The sequence below is a fragment of the Oncorhynchus keta genome, chromosome 24, assembly GCF_023373465.1.
Source record: "Oncorhynchus keta strain PuntledgeMale-10-30-2019 chromosome 24, Oket_V2, whole genome shotgun sequence".
In the NCBI taxonomy this organism is placed as follows: Eukaryota; Metazoa; Chordata; class Actinopteri; order Salmoniformes; family Salmonidae; genus Oncorhynchus; species Oncorhynchus keta.
The window spans coordinates 39,103,885-39,121,307 of record NC_068444.1 but is presented as its reverse complement, the minus strand read 5'-3'; the positions used below and the strand labels follow the sequence as shown (position 1 = coordinate 39,121,307).

General features: G+C 45.1%; 1 protein-coding gene across 1 annotated transcript; it reads left to right on the top strand.

The window, feature by feature from the left end:
* Positions 1 to 726: 726 nt before the first annotated feature.
* Positions 727 to 2,602, top strand: LOC118402661 (leucine-rich repeat-containing protein 18-like). Its single transcript, XM_035800832.2, has 2 exons — positions 727 to 1,021; positions 1,564 to 2,602. Exons 1-2 carry the CDS (start codon positions 912 to 914, stop codon positions 2,297 to 2,299), a joined length of 846 nt encoding a protein of 281 aa, XP_035656725.1. The 5' UTR covers positions 727 to 911; the 3' UTR covers positions 2,300 to 2,602.
* The last annotated feature ends 14,821 nt before the right edge of the window (positions 2,603 to 17,423 follow it).

Genomic DNA, 17,423 nt, shown 5'->3' with positions numbered 1-17,423 from the left:
CTTTGATCTGAAGCCTTTCTTGTGATTATTGTGATTTTGCTATTCATTGTAAATGTTTGATGGCCTACGTAGCCAATTTGTGGCTTTGATCGTATGCTATCCATTCATGTTTCTTGTATGTTCTTTTTATATCTGAGAATTAACCAATGATATCAGGCCACACCCAGCCATGAGTACAGACACCTGTGTGTGTCCTTTGACACTATATAAACTAGTGACCCGCACTGTTTGTCATTCCACCCTGATGAAGACAGCTTGTCTGTCAAAATGCTGGTTATTAGGTTATTCAATTACTGCATCTAGGAGCTCCTGGAGTGTTTTTTCCCCCAACTGTTCTAGTTTTTACTTGGACTATCTCTTTATGTTGAATGCCAATACTCTTGTACGGCTTCCAATAGCCAAAGATCTCTCTTTCTCTATCCAAGCATCCATTTTTATTCCTGTAGGATGAGGGCCCACTTCAGTAAACAAGGAGGTAAATGTTGCAGTAAATGACTGTAAATGTGATAATCATACATGAAAACAGTCAAAGATTTTCCACCATTTGTGTCTCAACATGACAGGTTTATTTGGTGTTTTGTTTATTTGTTCTGAGCTTCAACTGTATGCTAAATGTATACAGAATGTATACAGTAAGCAAGCAACAGCACAAACAGTGCAATAGCTTTTCCCCTGAAAAGCCTCAGACCTAGCCATAAACTACAAGGAACACATCATTCAGTTGCTTAGTAACAAGTAAAAACAAGAGAAGGCTAGCAGTACTCAGTTTATGCAGGCCAGGCTGACAGAAAAATGTAATAACACAGGTCCTTAGCTGTATCCACTTAAAAACGACAGAGCAGTGCCCTTCCTGGTTTTTATTTATTTACATGGCTCTTGGTGGCTCTTATGTATAATTCACAGCCAGGGAGATGGAAGGATCCTCGACAAACCTTGGGAGAGAGTTCCTGTGTCTTAGGTCGGGAGATTGCACCCTCTCCGTCTCTGCACTGATCTGGGTGGTGGACGAACTTCAATACTGGTAAGAAAACAAAACAGTTTTCTATAACCAAGTTCAGAATAAATGAAACTTGAATATTGCTAAGAAGTCATATAGTAGATTGAAGTTGTGATGTTAAAGTGTTTTAAAAGGTTAGGTTGAATAGGGTGAATGTGTTAATAGGTCCAACTGTTTTACGATTGGTATTTTAAAGACAAGTTATACAGTAAAACAATGACTATTCACTCTTTTCTTCATCTAAAGGTGGGATTGAGAGTTGTTATGGTCAAGGTACATGTTCATTCTCTGCTACAATGGCAAACAGTTGGCTGTCTCATGTCCTTTGTTGTAATATAATGAGTTATACAGTGAGACAAGTATTGTCATTTACACTAGGGACTATGACATGTAACACTATCTATTACATCATGTTCTAGTTCTACTGCCTACTTCATGTATAATGGAGAAACGAACTAATGAATCATTTATTGACGGAACAGGTTAAATCTTAACCAAGGAAACAACATTTAATCAAACTCATAACATGTTGAACAATAAACTCATAAACCTTTTATTTTTTAAAGCATGATGGCCAAGGGCAAGAAGCAGTCAAGCGAGCCCAAGGGCCGGAAGATCACCCTAAAGATGGCGAAGCTGGCCCTGAAGCTGACCGTGGATGGCAAGCGTCGGCTGGACCTCAGCAACATGGAGCTCACCACCTTTCCCAAGTGCATCCTGAAGCTTTGCGATGTGGACGAGCTGGACCTGAGCCGCAACCTGCTCAAGAAGATCCCAGACTCTATCGCCAAGTTTGTCAACCTCTGCTTTTTGGACCTCCACAGCAACCAGCTGGACCAGGTTCCGGAAGCTATCGGGCGCCTCCGTAACCTATACAGCCTCAACCTGTGTAACAACTGTCTGAGCACTGTAGGACTCCCCAACGAGATCGGTCTCCTGCGAAAGCTGAGGAGCCTCAACCTGGGCATGAACGTCCTGGAGAGCATCCCATCCTCTATTGCAGCCCTCAAGGAGCTGCGTCACCTTGGCCTGTTCAACAACCAACTGACCCGGGTACCTGAGTGCCTCCGCAACCTGCCCTACCTGGAGACCGTCAACCTGAAGTGCAATCCTATCCCCTTGGAGGATGACAAAGGAATTGACCCCATCCAGAGGGTGGAGTGCCTGTACCTGGTGAGGGAGAGCTCCCTGTGTGCCTGCTGCCTCCAGAAAGTCAAAGACAACAGGCAGAGGGTGAACAGCAGGCTGAGCAGAGGCCCCACCCACAGGAAGTCAATAGGTCATCAAGGACATATTATTTAGGATAAGAACAGTCCAGGTGCTCTATTGCAATAGCTACTTATTACTTGACAATGTATATTAGGCATATCAGGAATTCTGGAAGAAGAAACATTACAGGGGTTGCAGTCACACATAACCAGCCTTCTATAAGCTGCTCGGTCTGTGGTTTGTTGTACTCTATCGCCCTCTAGAGCTGGGAGTCCTGTAATGTTCTCCAACAGACACTGCACTGGAAATCTATCTTAGCTTTACTAATACTACTTTCATTTGCATATGTGTTTGCATATCAAATGTTTCTGATGATAAAATAAGCTTTCATTCTCATTGTTATGATTATTTGTCTCCTCTATTCCAGTGTCAGCAATCACACTAGGACAAAGGGACCAGGTTAGACGATTTAGCGAGGTTACTTTGGTAAACTGAGTTCAACTCAGGGTAACCGGTCACCTTTTAGCCAGGTTAAATTTCTATGGCAACAAATCCTCCAGAACTGACCTAGAAAACAAGACCTTGAGAACTAGAGAAACGGAAAACACACCGGTAAGACCTGACAAAACAAGATGAACTGGCAACATAAAAACACAAAGCATGGGTATAAATACACATGGGGATAATGGGGGAAAATAGGAGACAGGAGACAAAGGGCTGTAAAGACAAATGTTTGATCCTAGACAGATGGAAAGTGGGATGTATACGGAGGGTGCGGGGCAACAGAAGATGAACTGCAGCGGGGCTAAGGATTTTAGAGATGGGGAAAGGGACGATAAAGGGGGGGTAAAATTCTGAGACTCAAATCGGAGGGACAGATCCTGAGTGGAGAGCCATACCCTCTGCCCGAGACGATAGTGGTGAGCCGGGGGCTGGTGGCAGACTGCCTGTCGCCGATTCCTGGAAGTGGTCTTAAGAGTGGACCGAGCTCTCTTCCGGGTAAGCCGACAGTGATGGACAAACATCTAGGCCAAGGGTATGCTGACTTCTTCCTCTTGCTCAGGGAAGAGCGGAGGCTGGTAACCCAAGGACAGGAACCATGGTCAGGAACCATGGTGGGACACCAAAGTCATTGTCGGAGGAAAGCCAGTGTCCAGAGGGAGCCAGGATGGCAGGTGAGGTTAGAGGAATGAGCCCATTCTAAGAGCGGGGACCAGACAAACAAATGGTTAGCCAGCTGGGAATGCTGTGTCTTGAAGACAAGGCTCTCGATACTCCAGACGGGTGTGGTGGTTTGTTGCCTAGGAGATAGTCCGCAGAATTGTTCCGACAATGCATTGAAGGCATGGTCATGGTATTCTCCAAGGTATGGAGTCCCTCCACAAGGTTCTGCAGTAAGTCCTCATGGCTTCCAATGGTGTCTCCTTGGAGGGACACTGTGTTGCAGAGCTGGTCTGAGTCTGCTTCGTCAGTCATGGACAGTTGGTACTATCACGACTCGGGATATGACCCAAATACAGACACAGGACATCTGGTGGGGGGTGGAGACAAGCACAAGAAAGATGATTCAGATCATGATTCAGACGTTTCAGCATTGTCTCAAGGAAGAGTTGGCGTTCGACTACTCATTTGCACCATTTACGCGTAGTTACAAGCCTGATAGAGTTAGCGGGCAGGCAGACGAGCAATATCCACCTTTGCAATAAGGATGAAGCCTGAGCTGGAATGTGAGCTAACTGAAACTGGTTAGCTTTAGAAAACCCTGAATGATCTAGCGTATATACACCGTTGTAATACGGATGAAGCCTGAGCTGGAAAGGGAAGCTAACTGAAGATGGTTAGCTTTAAAAACGTTTTGGGAGACTAGTCAAGATTGAGGAAAAGATGAACGGAGCAACGTACAGTTAGATCCTTGAAGAAAACCTGCTCCAGAGTATTCAGGACCTCAGACTGGGGCGAAGCTTCACCTTCCAACAGGACAGCGACCCTAAGCACACAGCCAAGACAACACAGTAGTGGCTTTGGGACAAGTCTCTGAATGGCCCTGAATGGCCCAGCCAGAACCCCAATTTGACAGAGCTTGAGACGATCTGCAGAGAAGAATGGGAGAAATTCCCAAAATAAAGGTGTGCCATGCTTGTAGCGTCATACCCAAGAAGACACAAAGGCTATAATCGCTGCCAAAGGTGCTTCAACAAAGTACTGAGAAAAAGGTCTGAATACTTATGTTAATGTGATTTTAGTTTTAAATTATAATACATTTGCACAAAAAAAATTGTAATAGTTTTTGCTGTCATTATGTGGTATTGTGGGTAGATTCAATAAATTTTTATAAGGTTGTAACATAACAAAAATGTAGAAATAGGGAAGGGGTCTGAATACTTTCCAAATGCACTGTATATAACATGATTGGCACAACCATAATAATAATGAAACAGCCTTGGAGGTGTAATGAACACGAGGGGATACAAGAGAGCTGGTTTCAAGCGCAGGGCGCAGCCGGTGTTTAGTGCATTGGACCACAGGAGGAGGCAGGTAGATGGGTCCAGGGGCAGGCAGAAGGTCATACACAGGGGGTCCAAAAGGGCAACAGTACAGACAAGGAAAAGGCTGGTAACATAGTCCGGGAGAGCAGGCAATATGTAGTGAACAGGAAATCCTATTCCGGCAGGGAATAGGCAAAAGGCGTCGTTAGTGAGGCAGGCAGAAACTATCATACACAGCTCTCTGTGTCACGTGTGTCACAAAACAAACAATACCTCACAGGGATGCGGTGCAAAGAACTGAACTAAATAGTGTGTGATAATGACATACAAGTGTGTGAACAAGTGAATAGAATTCAGGTGATTGGGATCTGGAGAGTGTGCTGCGTTCAGGGGATCTAGGTGTTTGAGAGTGTGAGCTCTAAAGTGGGCTGGAAAGTGAGCTGCGTTCAGGAGATCTACGTGTTTGAGGGTGTGAGTTGGAAGCAGACGTTACAGGAAGTGCCATAATCATTTCACATGAACCTGTTTAATTTAGTCGATATGGCATAATTGATCATAGTCCAGACGTGTTACAGTTGCAAATACCATGCAGTTGCACCCGGGGAATTTAAACAAAACAGATGTTTTGGGGCAGGTGTTCTGTTTCCCCACATTTATTGAGTAATTCATTTCCCATCATGAAAATGTGTCACTATACCCCAATCAAATACATTCATCGACACCACAAAACAACTGACAAATATAACTTTTTACTCCCATCTGGCAACCCTCATAAAATCTGAAATAGCACCAGTATCCTAAAGCATTAAGCGGAAACAAGCATAGAAATCACAATTTTTAATACAAATATAAGGCTCGTATTATATTATAAGTAGTTTGGTGATAACCAGCCATCTGTAAATAGCCCACCCAACTTCCTCATCCCCATATTGTTGTTTATTTTTTGCTCCTTTGCACCCCAGTATCTCTACTTGCACATTCATCTTCTGCACATCTATCACTCCAGTGTTTAATTGCTAAAATGTAATTATTTCTCCACTATGGCCTATTTATTGCCTTACCTCCCTAATCTTACTACATTTGCACACTCTGTATGTAGATTTATCTATTGTGTTATTGACTGTACATTTGTTTATCCCATGTGTAACTCTGTGTTGCTTGTGTCACACTGCTTTGCTTTATCTTGGCCAGGTCACAGTTGTAAACTGGCCTACCTGGTTAAAGAAAGGTTAAATATTTTTATTTTAAATAACCTGGTTGATTCACAATATTGGGTTGTTAACATGTTTTATTCTTTCTAAATAGATGTGGGAATCAATAAAAGGCATTGTAGAACACCATTGCCCAAAATGCATTGCGCCAATAACTTTCAAAAGATTGTGCTGAAGTTTACCCCCCAAAAATGTATTTTCCTATGAATGAAGTCGCACAAAAATGGATGTATTTTCACACGGATTAAGCCACACAAAAACGCACAAAATCTGCTGAAATACTTTTTGTACATATTTGCACGATTTCAGAGTGAGATTGTGTTGCCAACAATACACAGTATTTTTTTCCCCAAACCACTACCTGGGGCTGATACTGACCAGAGAAGTGCTGAATCAACAAGAAGATGAAGACGCTAAATCAATAGATTCATTAGTAAGCTAACAGAGACAACACTGTATTGACCTGACCATTATTAGATCCGGTCACTATCCATGATGTTATGAGAAGGAATCTTGCTAGAATTCTGAGTCTCTTAATTAAAGCTTGCGGCTCCACTGATCAATTCCTTATCAATCCTCCTATCCGTGTTATGTCTAAAATAGCTTCCCCGTGCAGCATCGTCACAGGTGACCAGTCTAACACGCTCTATTTTACACACTACTCACCGCTGTGTCAGTGCTATAGGAAATCAATGCACCAGTGCACACACACACACTCCTCAGGCAGGCAGGCAGAATGCGGCGGAGCAGAAGCTGTAGTAGCCCTAAAAGCACTCTCTAGAGCAGGGATGGATCAATGAAAAAAAAATGGGTTTTTTTGGAACTCAGTCGGGGTCTCAAGATTATAATTAGTTGATTCGTTTTAACGAATTGTGTTGAGGCTTGACTGGAGGAAAATGGGTATACTGTTGGCTCTTTAGGAACGGTTGGCCAAAGATTTCAAGTTAGATTTAGTAGGTCCCAGTTTATGCTAGCTACATTGTTTGTTTATATAGCATTTATACAGGGCAGAAACATTGTTTCCTTGTTGAAAAATATACAGAATGCCAGTTTCAGAGAGATGCATAGCAACATCAGGGCAACTTTGTAACAGCCGACCACATTTTTCTAAGGCCAAACCCACCCATTAACCACTGTCTACCTGTTATTAAGATGCCAAAATATGAAACATTTTCAGTACTTGTTTTCAGTATCCTTATGTTGTTTTTGTTTTGTGTTTGGATTGTTTCAGTGCATGCATTTAACACATTTTGGACGGGCTTCAACAGGGCCACCATCTCCAAAGTTCTGAACTGGGTTTCATTGAGTTGTTGTTGTTTCAATTGTTTCAATTGTACATTAAATGCATATGGTGTATTTTTTTTGCTGGATCTTTGTAGACTTTTTACACACTTTGAATCAAACAAAACCGTGTGTTCTCTTCTCTGACAATTAATCCACAGATCAAAGGTGAAACCTAGTTCGTTTTTAGTTCATTGTTGATGAATCCCAGAAATGTTCCACATACACAATTTATTTATTTATTTCTCTCTAATTTGGTGCACAAATGTGTTAACATCCCCGTTAGTGAGCACTCCTTTGCCAAGATAATCCATCCACCTGACATGTGTGGCATATCAGGATCTGATTAAACGGCATGATCATTACACAGGTGCACCTTGTGCTGGGAACAACAAAAGGCCACTCTAAAATGGGCAGTTTTGTCACACAATGTCACAGATATCGCAAGTTTTAAGGGAGCATGCAATTGGCATTTTGACTGCAGGAATGTCCACCAGAGCTGTTGCCAGATAATGTCATATTCATTTCTCTATCATAAGCATCCGCCAAAGTCGTTTAGAGAATTTGGCAGTATGTCCAACCGACCTCACAACCGCAGACCATGTGTAAGCACACCAGCCTAGGACCTCCACATCTTGCTTCTTCACCTGTGCGATCGTCTGAGACCAGACAACCGAACAGCTGATGAAACTGAGGAGATTTCTGTCTGTAATAAAGCCCTTTTGTGTGGAAAAACACATTCTGATTGGCTGGGCCTGGCTCCCCAGTGAGTGGGCCTGGCTCCCAAGTGGATGGGCCTATGCCCACCCATGGCTGCACCCCTACCCAGTCATGCGAAATCCATAGATTAGGCCCTAATGAATTCATTTAAATTGACTGATTTCCTTATATGAACTCAGTATAATTGTTGGCATGTTGCGTTTATATTTTTGTTCAGTACAGATACAACATTTCAATGTGGTTAATACACAATGTAACCAGGATGGCAGGTAGCAAAGTGGTTAAGAGTGCTGGGCAAGTAACCGAAAGGTTGCTGGTTCTAATCCCTGAGTGAAAAATCTTTTGATGTGCCCCCTGAGCGAGGACCTTTACAGTGCCTTCATAAAGTATTCATACCCCTTGACTTATTCCACATTCTGTTGTGTTACAGCCTGAACTCTACATTTATTAAAACCCCCTAAGGTCGATGTCTGCGCCCCTGCGTCAATCGAAGTAGCGTCATTTTAAAAATCACCACCACAATCCATACATTTCAGCTAGAAATATCTGTTTTCTTGCATGGTTTGCATCTCAATCCACTGCATCCTCCTACGTCAGCCTTCCGCATCTGGAAGGTGGCCGTGCTACAGCAGTCTGTATCAGACCATGAGACATCCTGAAAATCTGTCTGTAGCGTCCAAACCATTTGACCTAAGAAATTTGACCCCACTATGGAAAGGGCAGACTTTCACGAATATGACGGGGTTCTTCCGGACTCGTCTGAATGTACGCCTTACAAATGAATTGAAGTATGGAGGACGTTTTGTGCCTACAAAAATAAGGGGTCGATGATGTGTCCCAAAAAATATATATTTCCTGAGCTTTCTTATATCTCCTAGATATAGGACAGACACTTCAACACGTTTATCCTTTTTTTGCCATTTCTGAATGTTTTATTCAATGTGTTATTGATGGGCTATAGTAGTAAAGGCAAAATTCTATATTTTAGCAAATCATTTTCAAATATATATATTTTTTGTACCAAAAAAAATCCAAATCAATCAGCTAAATGATCCATGATATGACCATCTTAAAACAATTCCATATGTTAGCTTAGTACCCCACCAACCCCCCAACAGATTAGACTTTTAGAGATGAAGTCAAAACTGTAAATCCAGAACATTCTTCTTGGAAAGCAACTAGATTTGGCCTTGTGTTCTAGGTCCTGCAGAAAGGTGAATACATCTCCCAGTGTCTGGTGGAAATCAGACTGAACCAGGTTTTCCTTGGGGATTATGCCTCAAGTTAATTTTAGTAAATGTTTTATCCTGAAAATTGTTAACGATTACAAGCATAGCCATAACATGATGCAGTCACAACTATGCTTGGAAATATGGAGAGTTGTACTCTGCAATGTATTGTATTGTATTTGCACTGAACAACACTTTTGTATTCAGGACATGAAGTTAATTTCTTTGCCACATTTTTTGCAGTTCTACTTTATTACCTTATTGCAAACAGGATGCATGTTTTCGATTTGTTACATTTGATTTCACTCTGTCAATTAGGTTAGTATTGTGAAGTAGCTACAATGTTGTTGATCCATCTTCAGTTTTCTCCTATCACAGCTATTAAACTCTGTAACTGTTTTAAAGTCAGCTTCCTCTTCCTCTCCGGCAACTGAGTTAGGAAAGACATCTGTATCTTTGTAGTGACTGGGTGTATTGAAAGCCCATCCAAAGTGCAATTATTAACTTCACCATGCTCAAAGGGCTATTCGATGTCTGGTCTTTGTGGTTGAATCTGTGTTTGAAATTCACTGCTCGACTGTGGGAACTTACAGATAATTGTATTAGTGGGGTACAGAGATAAGGTAGTCATTCAAAAATCATGTTAAACACTGTTATTGCACAGATAGTGAGTCCATGGCACTTATTATGTGATTTGCTATGCAAATTTTTACTCCTGAACTTATTTGGGCTTGCCATAACAAAGGGGTTGAATACTTACTGAGTCAAAGCATTTCAGCTTTTAGTTTTTTATTCATTTGTAAAAATGTCATAAAACATAATAACACTTTGATGTTATGGGTTATTGTGTCTAGGCCAGTGACACAACAATCAATACAATCTTTACTGTAGAAACAAATTATGTAGATTTGCAACAACTACCACACCTATCAACAGCTACCACACCTATCCATTCTAAAAATGTACTTGAGTTACTATTAATATTTAACAAGAGAGCAAAGCTCTGGATTCCCAATTCTAGACAGTCAGCAGTAGCACTTGTCACATATTCCAATTCAGTATAATGACATGCATTGACTGAAGAAAAGAGGCCACAAGCGCTGTTTTGAAGCAATGCCTGCAGGTTTTTCCACACAGATGGTGGTTAACCATGATTTTCCCAATTTGAAACAATCCATCCTAAAACACGAAACAACAACACAACGTATAACACACCTCAGAAATGTACATAGGAGCCCATATTTCATAGTGTATGTGTGTTAGCATTGCAAAGGGAGGGTATATTACTGCAAGCTTTGAAGTTTACCAGTGAACTACCAGAATTTTGGTATCTTTCAGTTATTGGGGGGAATTTATGAAATGTCATCTAGTGGCCTTTTTGGGTACTTCAGATTATCACAGCTGTCTGTAATTATCTCTGGCCTTCTGTGGGGATTTACTACATATAAAACAGATACAGTTATGAAATAACTTGATTTAAAAATGTGACAAAGCTGTAAAACATTGTTCTAAATATAAACCATGAAGTTAGTGAATACCATTGGTGTTTAATGTGAGGGTTTCAGCGTGAAATACCATTTACATTTGACTGTTTATTTATTTTACTATGTCAATATGTATTTGTTGTAAATGTAAATGTAAATTTGTTGTAATTGTACATTTTGTTGCCAAACTGGTGGCAGTTGTGAAAAAAGTAAATATTTGGAAGAGTTACTGTCACGACTTCCACCTAAGTCGGTCCCTCTCCTTGTTCGGGCGGTGTTCAGCGGTCGACATCACCGACCTTCTAACCATCAGTGATCCATTTTTCATTTTCCATTGGTTTTGTCTTGTCTTCCTTCACACCTAAATACACGTTGTGTATTTATCCCTCTGTTTCCCCTCATGTCCTTGTCGGAGAATGTTTTATTGTATGTTATGTGCAAGTCTTGTGTCAGTGTGCGACAGGTTTTGTACCCACTTACATTACTTTTTGTATATTTTAGTTTTTGGAGTTTTATGAGCACTTATTAAACGACTCCGTCTATACCAAGTTCGTTTTCCTGCGCCTAACTTCACGACCACCGACACGCACCCATTACAGAATCTCCGACCATAATTATGGAGTCAGCAGGAGAAGGTACCCCGGCCATTGAGGTGGAGGAGCGCATCCAGGAGCATGCAGTTATGCTCTACCATCTTGGCACCTCCATGGATCACGTTGTCCAGAAAATGGACCGCTGGGAGAGACAAGGAGTTCTTCCAGAGCCTCCACCAGCACAACCGGGGTCTCCCCTGAGCGCCCCTTTCCCGCCTGCACCCAGTGGGATCCGTCTCTCCTTGCCACGAGAGTACGATGGGAGGGCTGCGAACTGCCAGGGCTTCTTGTTACAATTAGACCTCTATCTGGCCACTGTCCACCCGGTTCCATCGGACCGTGAGAGGGTGTCCGCCCTCGTCTCATGCCTCACCGGGAGAGCCCTGGAGTGGGCCAACGCCGTGTGGAGAGAGGGAGATGTGGCGTTGAACCAGTTTGAGGAGTTCACCCGCCGTTTCCGGGCAGTCTTCGACCACCTGCCTGAGGGTTCCACCTCTACAATCTGAGGCAGGAGACGAGTAGCGCCCAGGAGTTCGCCCTGGAGTTTAGGACCCTGGCTGCCGGCGCGGGATGGAACAACAAGGCCCTGATCGCACATCCTCTGCGCGAGGATGTCCGTCGGGAGCTGGCCTGCAGAGACACCACCCTCACGTTTGACCAGCTGGTGGACCTGTCCATCCGGCTGGACAACCTGTGGCTACTCGCGGACGTCCAGATCGGGGTCTGGTGGTTCCATCCTCCCGCACTCCCTCTCCGATACCCATGGAGCTGGGAGGGGCGGTGCAAGGGAGACTGGAGGGGGTTCACGCTCGTGTACCATCTGTGGCCGCAGAGGTCACACTGCCGGTTGGTGCCGGGTTGGTTCCTCTGGAAAGCGAGGCAGCAGGCAGGGCCCTCTGGCGTCACCCCAGGTGAGCCGGCACCACTTTCACCCAGAGCCCTCTGTTGTTCATATGTTTGTGTCTGTCACATTCCCTGAATTTTCCCCGCATTCCCAGCATAAGGTGCTTGTTTTATTGATAGAGCCTTAGCCTATAATTTAGGGATCCCCATCCTTCCCATAGATGTGCCCTTCCCTGTTCATGCCTTAGATAGTCAACCATTAGGGTCAGGGTTGATTAGGGAGGTCACCGCGCCTTCGGGCATGGTGACACAGGGGGGGTCATACGGAGAGAATTAGTCTCTTCCTCATTGACTCTCCTGCGTTTCCTGTGGTGCTGGGCCTACTCTGGTTAGCTTGTCATAACCCCACTGTTTCTTGGCCACAGAGGTCTCTCACGGGGTGGTCGCGAGATTGCTCCGTTGATGCTACAATGGTGGAGAGTCCAGACCAGGTCTACACCGTGCGCATCCCCCCTGAATATGCCGATTTGGCTCTCGCCTTCTCCAAAAAGAAGGCAACCTTAATTACCACCTCATCCACGGGGTGATTGTGCGATAGACCTGCTGATAGACGCTGCACTTCCCAGGAGTCACGTGTAACCCCTCTTACAGGTGGAGACGGAGGCTATGGAAACATATGCCTCCGAATCCCTGCGTCAGGGGTACTCCACTTCACCCGCCTCCTAGAGTTTATTTTTTGTGAAGAAGATGGAGGGGGGTCTGCGTCCGTGTATTGACTATCGGGGTCTAAATCAGATCACTGAGGTACAGTAACCCACTACCGCTCATAGCCACAGCGATAGAGTCAATGCACGGGGCACGCTTCTTCACCAAACTAGATCTCAGGAGCGCTTACAACCTGGTGGTTATCCGAGAGGGAGACGAGTGGGAGACGGCTGTCAGTACCACCTCTGGGCACTATGAGTACCTCGTCATGCCGTACGGGTTGATGAATGCGCCATCATTCTTCCAAGCCTTTGTAGACGTGATTTTCAGGGACCTGCACAGGCAGGGTGTAGTGGTGTATATTGATGACATTTTGATGGTGCGCAGAGTGCTTGGTTGCCTGTTGGATAATGACCTGTACGTCAAGGCTGAGAAATGCCTGTTCTTCCAACAGTCCGTCTCCTTCCTAGGGTATCGCATTTCCACTTCAGGGGTGCGTAATTGGCTGACTCCCACCACGGTAAAGGAGGTGCAGCGGTTCTTAGGGTTTGCCAATTACTACCGGAGGTTTATCCGGCATTTTGGTCAGGTGGTGGCTCCCATTACCTCACTGCTAAAGGGTGCCTGGTGCGCTTGCAGTGATCAGCTGAGGCGGACAGGGATTTTAGTCACCTGAGTGCTCTGTTTACATCGTCTCCCGTGTTGGCCCATCCAGATCCCTCTTTGGCGTTCATAGTGGAGGTAGACGCATCCGAGGCTGGGATAGGAGTGATGCTCTCTCAGCGCTCGGGTATGCCACCGAAACTATGATGTGGGGGACCGGGAGCTGTTGGCTGTCGTCAAGGCCTGGAGACATTGGCTTGAGGGGCCTAAACACCCTTTTCTCATCTGGACTGACCACCGCAACCTGGAGTACATCTGGGCGGCGAGGAGACTGAACCCTCGTCAGGCAAGGTGGGCCATGTTTTTCACCCATTTTGTATTTACCCTTTCCTACAGACCAGGCTCTCAGAACGTTAAGACAGACGCATTGTCCCAGCTGTATGACACAGAGGAGCGGCCCATGGATCCCACTCCCATACTCCCGGCCTCTTGCTTGGTGGCACCGGTAGTGTGGGAGCTGGACATGGACATTAAGCAGGCATTGCGTACAGAACCCGCTCCCCTTCAGACGTCTGTACATTCCGTCTGCTATCCGCGCCCGGCTAATCTATTGGGCCCATATGTCACCCTTCTCTGGTCATCCTGGTATCGGTCAGACGGTGCGCTATCTTAGTGGGAAGTACTGGTGGCCCACTTTAGCTAAGAACGTGAGGGTTTATGTTAACTCCTGTCCGGTGTGCGCCCAGTGCAAGGCTCCTAGACACCTGCCCAGAGGTTAGTTACAACCCTTACCCGTTCCACAACGGCCATGGTTGCACCTGTCGGTGGATTTCCTGACTGATCTTCCTCCTTCACAGGATAACACCACGATCCTGGTCGTTGTAGATCGTTTTTCTAAGTCCTGTAATTGCCTCCCTTTGCCCGGTCTCCCTACCGCCCTACTGACTGCGTAGGCTCCATTTACACACGTCTTCCGGCACTACAGTGTGCCTGAGGATATAGTGTCTGATCGGGGTCCCCATTTCACGTCGAGGGTCTGGAGGGCGTTCATGGAACGTATGGGGGTCACGGTCAACCTTACCTCAGGTTTTCACCCCAAGAGTAACGGGCAGGTGGAGAGAGTTAACCAGGATGTGGGTAGGTTTCGGAGGTCTTATTGCCAGGACCGGCCGGGGGAGTGGGCAGCGTTCGTGCCCTGGGCAGAGATGGCCCAGAACTCTCTCTACCACTCCTCCACTAACCTTTCTCTCATCCAGTGTGTATTGGGGTATCAGCCGGTTCTGGCTCCTTGGCATCAGAGTCAGACCGAGGCTCCTGCGGAGGACGACTGTTTCCGGCTCGCGGAGGAAACATGGGGCGCCGCCCATGTCCATCTTCAGCACGCCGCTGGCGCAGACCGTCACTGCAGTGAGGCCCCGGTGTTCACACCAGCGGACCGGGTCTGGCCCTCAACCCGAAACCTGCCCAAATGCCTGCCCTGTCAGAAGCTGGGTCCGCAGTTTGTGGACCATTTAAAGTCCTGAGGAGAGTGAACGAGGTAATTTACAAGTTACAGCTTCCCCCCGATAACAGGATTAACCCCTCGTTCCATGTGTCTCTCCTCAGGCCGGTGGTGGCTGGCCCGCTCCAGGAGTCTGAGGTGCGGTAGGTTCCTCCGCCCCCTCTGGACATCGAGGGGGCCCCGGCATACTCTGTTCGTTTCGGGATTTACTGGATTTGAGATGTCGGGCGAGGGGCCTTCAGTACCTTGTGGACTGGGAGGGGTATGGTCGGGAGGAGAGATGCTGGGTTCCGGTGGAGGACGTGTTGGATCCTTCTATGCGGTGAGATTTCCACTGTCTCCATTCGGATCGCCCTGCGCCTCGCCCTCCGAGTTGTCCCCGAGGTCGGTGCCGATGCGCTGCTGGAGCCGCACGTCAGGGGGGGGGGGGGTACTGTTACAACTTCCCTCTTCTTTTTCGGCCGGTGTCCGGTGGTTGATGTCACCGACCTTCTAGCCATCGCTGATCCATTTTCCATTTTTCATTGGTTTTGTCTTCCTTCACACCTGCTTCCAATTCCATCAATTACATGTTGTGTATTTAACCCTCTGTTTCCCCTCATGTCCTTGTCGGAGATTGTATTATTGTATGTTATGTGCAAGTCTTGTGTCGGTGTGCGATGGGTGTTGTACCCGCTTATATTATTTTTTGTATATTTTGGTTTTTGTAGTTTTATGAGCACTTATTAAACGACTCCGTTTATACCAAGTTTGTTTTCCTGCGCCTGCCTTCCCTGCCACCGACACGCACCCAGTACAGTTACAGAGTTCATTGAAAATAATTCAATTTATTGATAATTAATTAGGCTATTTTCTCTTGAACCCTATGGTTCCATATTCAATAAAAGATTGGTGAGCAGCCTTTTCAAGAGTCCAAAAGCAAGCCGAGATCTACCATTCTGATTTTACTTTAAAAACATACCTATGCAACATTAAACAAGAACATACTTATGAAAGCAGCAGCTCTTTGCTGTATTCGTTGAGTCTCTCTTTAGTCATTGTTTTAAAAGTTTTGAAATCACAGCATCAAGACACTCAATGTGTCTTTTTACAGCCTATGGCTTGAGGAAACTGTGCAGACACAGTGATCTAAACGATCTGATTGGCCAGCGGTAGGCCTATAGGTGCACTTGATTGGCTCTCTGGGCCTGCTGGGGATGCAGGTGTTACTGTGGATGTATTTCAAGGCCTACCTTCAAAGTCAGTGCCTCTTTGCTTGACATCATGGGAAAACCAAAAGAAATCAGCCAAGACCTCAGAAAACAATTGTAGACCTCCACAAGTCTGATTCATCCTTGGGAGCAATTTCCAAATGCCTGAAGGTACTACGTTCATCTGTATAAACAATAGTATGCAAGTATAAATACCATGGGACCATGCAGCCATCATACTGTTCAGGAAGTAGACGCGTTCTGTTTCCTAGAGATTAACGTATTTTGGTGCACAAAGTGCAAATCAATCCCAGAACAACAGCAAAGGACCTTGTGAAGATGCTGAAGGAAACAAATTCAAAAGTATCTATGTCCACAGTAAAACGAGTCCTATATCAACATAACATGAAAGGCCTCTCAGCAAGGAAGAAGCCATTGCTCCAAAACCACAATAAAAAAGCCAGACTATGGTTTGCAACTGCACATGGGGACAAAGATCGTACTTTTTGGAGAAATGTCCTCTGTTGTGATGAAACAAAAATAGCATTGTTTGGCCATAATGACCATCATTATGTTTGGAGGAAACAGGGGGAGGCTTGCAAGCCGAAGAACACCATCCCATCCGTGAAGAACGGGGGTGGCAGCATCATGTTGTGGGGTACTTTGCTTGACCCCAAGCATACTTTTGAAGTTCTGGCAAAATGGGCTAAGGACAACAAAGTCAAAGTATTGGAGTGGCCATCAAAAAGCCCTGACCTCAATCCTATAGAAAATGTGTGGGCAGAACTGAAAAAGCGTATGCGAGCAAGGAGGCCTACAAACTTGATTTTGGGAAATTGTACTAGGATTAAATGTCAGGAATTGTCAAAAAACTGAGTTTAAATATATTTGGCTAAGGTGTATGTAAACCTCTGACTTCAACTGTAAATAAAGGTTACATTTAAAATGTGAACAAATAAATGACTAAAGTTACCATAGATTGCCATAGCTGACCTGTTAATACCCAAATTACCAAAGATTCTGGTAACCGTAGTGACAATGAGCAGCCCAGTTGTTATGACTGAACAAAAACAGCAGTGCCCAGCCAAACCCTACCCCTATCCACTACCCACGGCCATAAGGTTTTTATTGCTGTCTCATTTTGGCTTGTGCTGAGGTTTCTGTGGCCCTTCCCCCTCTGGTCTCTGTAGTAAGAGCAGCTGTGGTCTTCAGGGCAGCGCTGATTCAATTGCAGTGGGTGACTTAAAGCTTTTATACTCCATACGGGAGGAAGAGGAGGAAAGGAGGAGGATGCCTGGGATGCTGCTCCCACACTGATGCAATATCATTAGAGAAATGTAGGGAACGAGGAGGGAGGAGAGAGAGAGAGAG

Coding starts and splice junctions, on each gene's coding strand:
- LOC118402661 (XM_035800832.2), top strand. CDS start 912: ATGGAAGGATCCTCGACAAACCTTGGGAGAGAGTTCCTGTGTCTTAGG. Junction 1,022..1,563: donor GTGGACGAACTTCAATACTG/GTAAGAAAACAA, acceptor TATTTTTTAAAG/CATGATGGCCAAGGGCAAGA.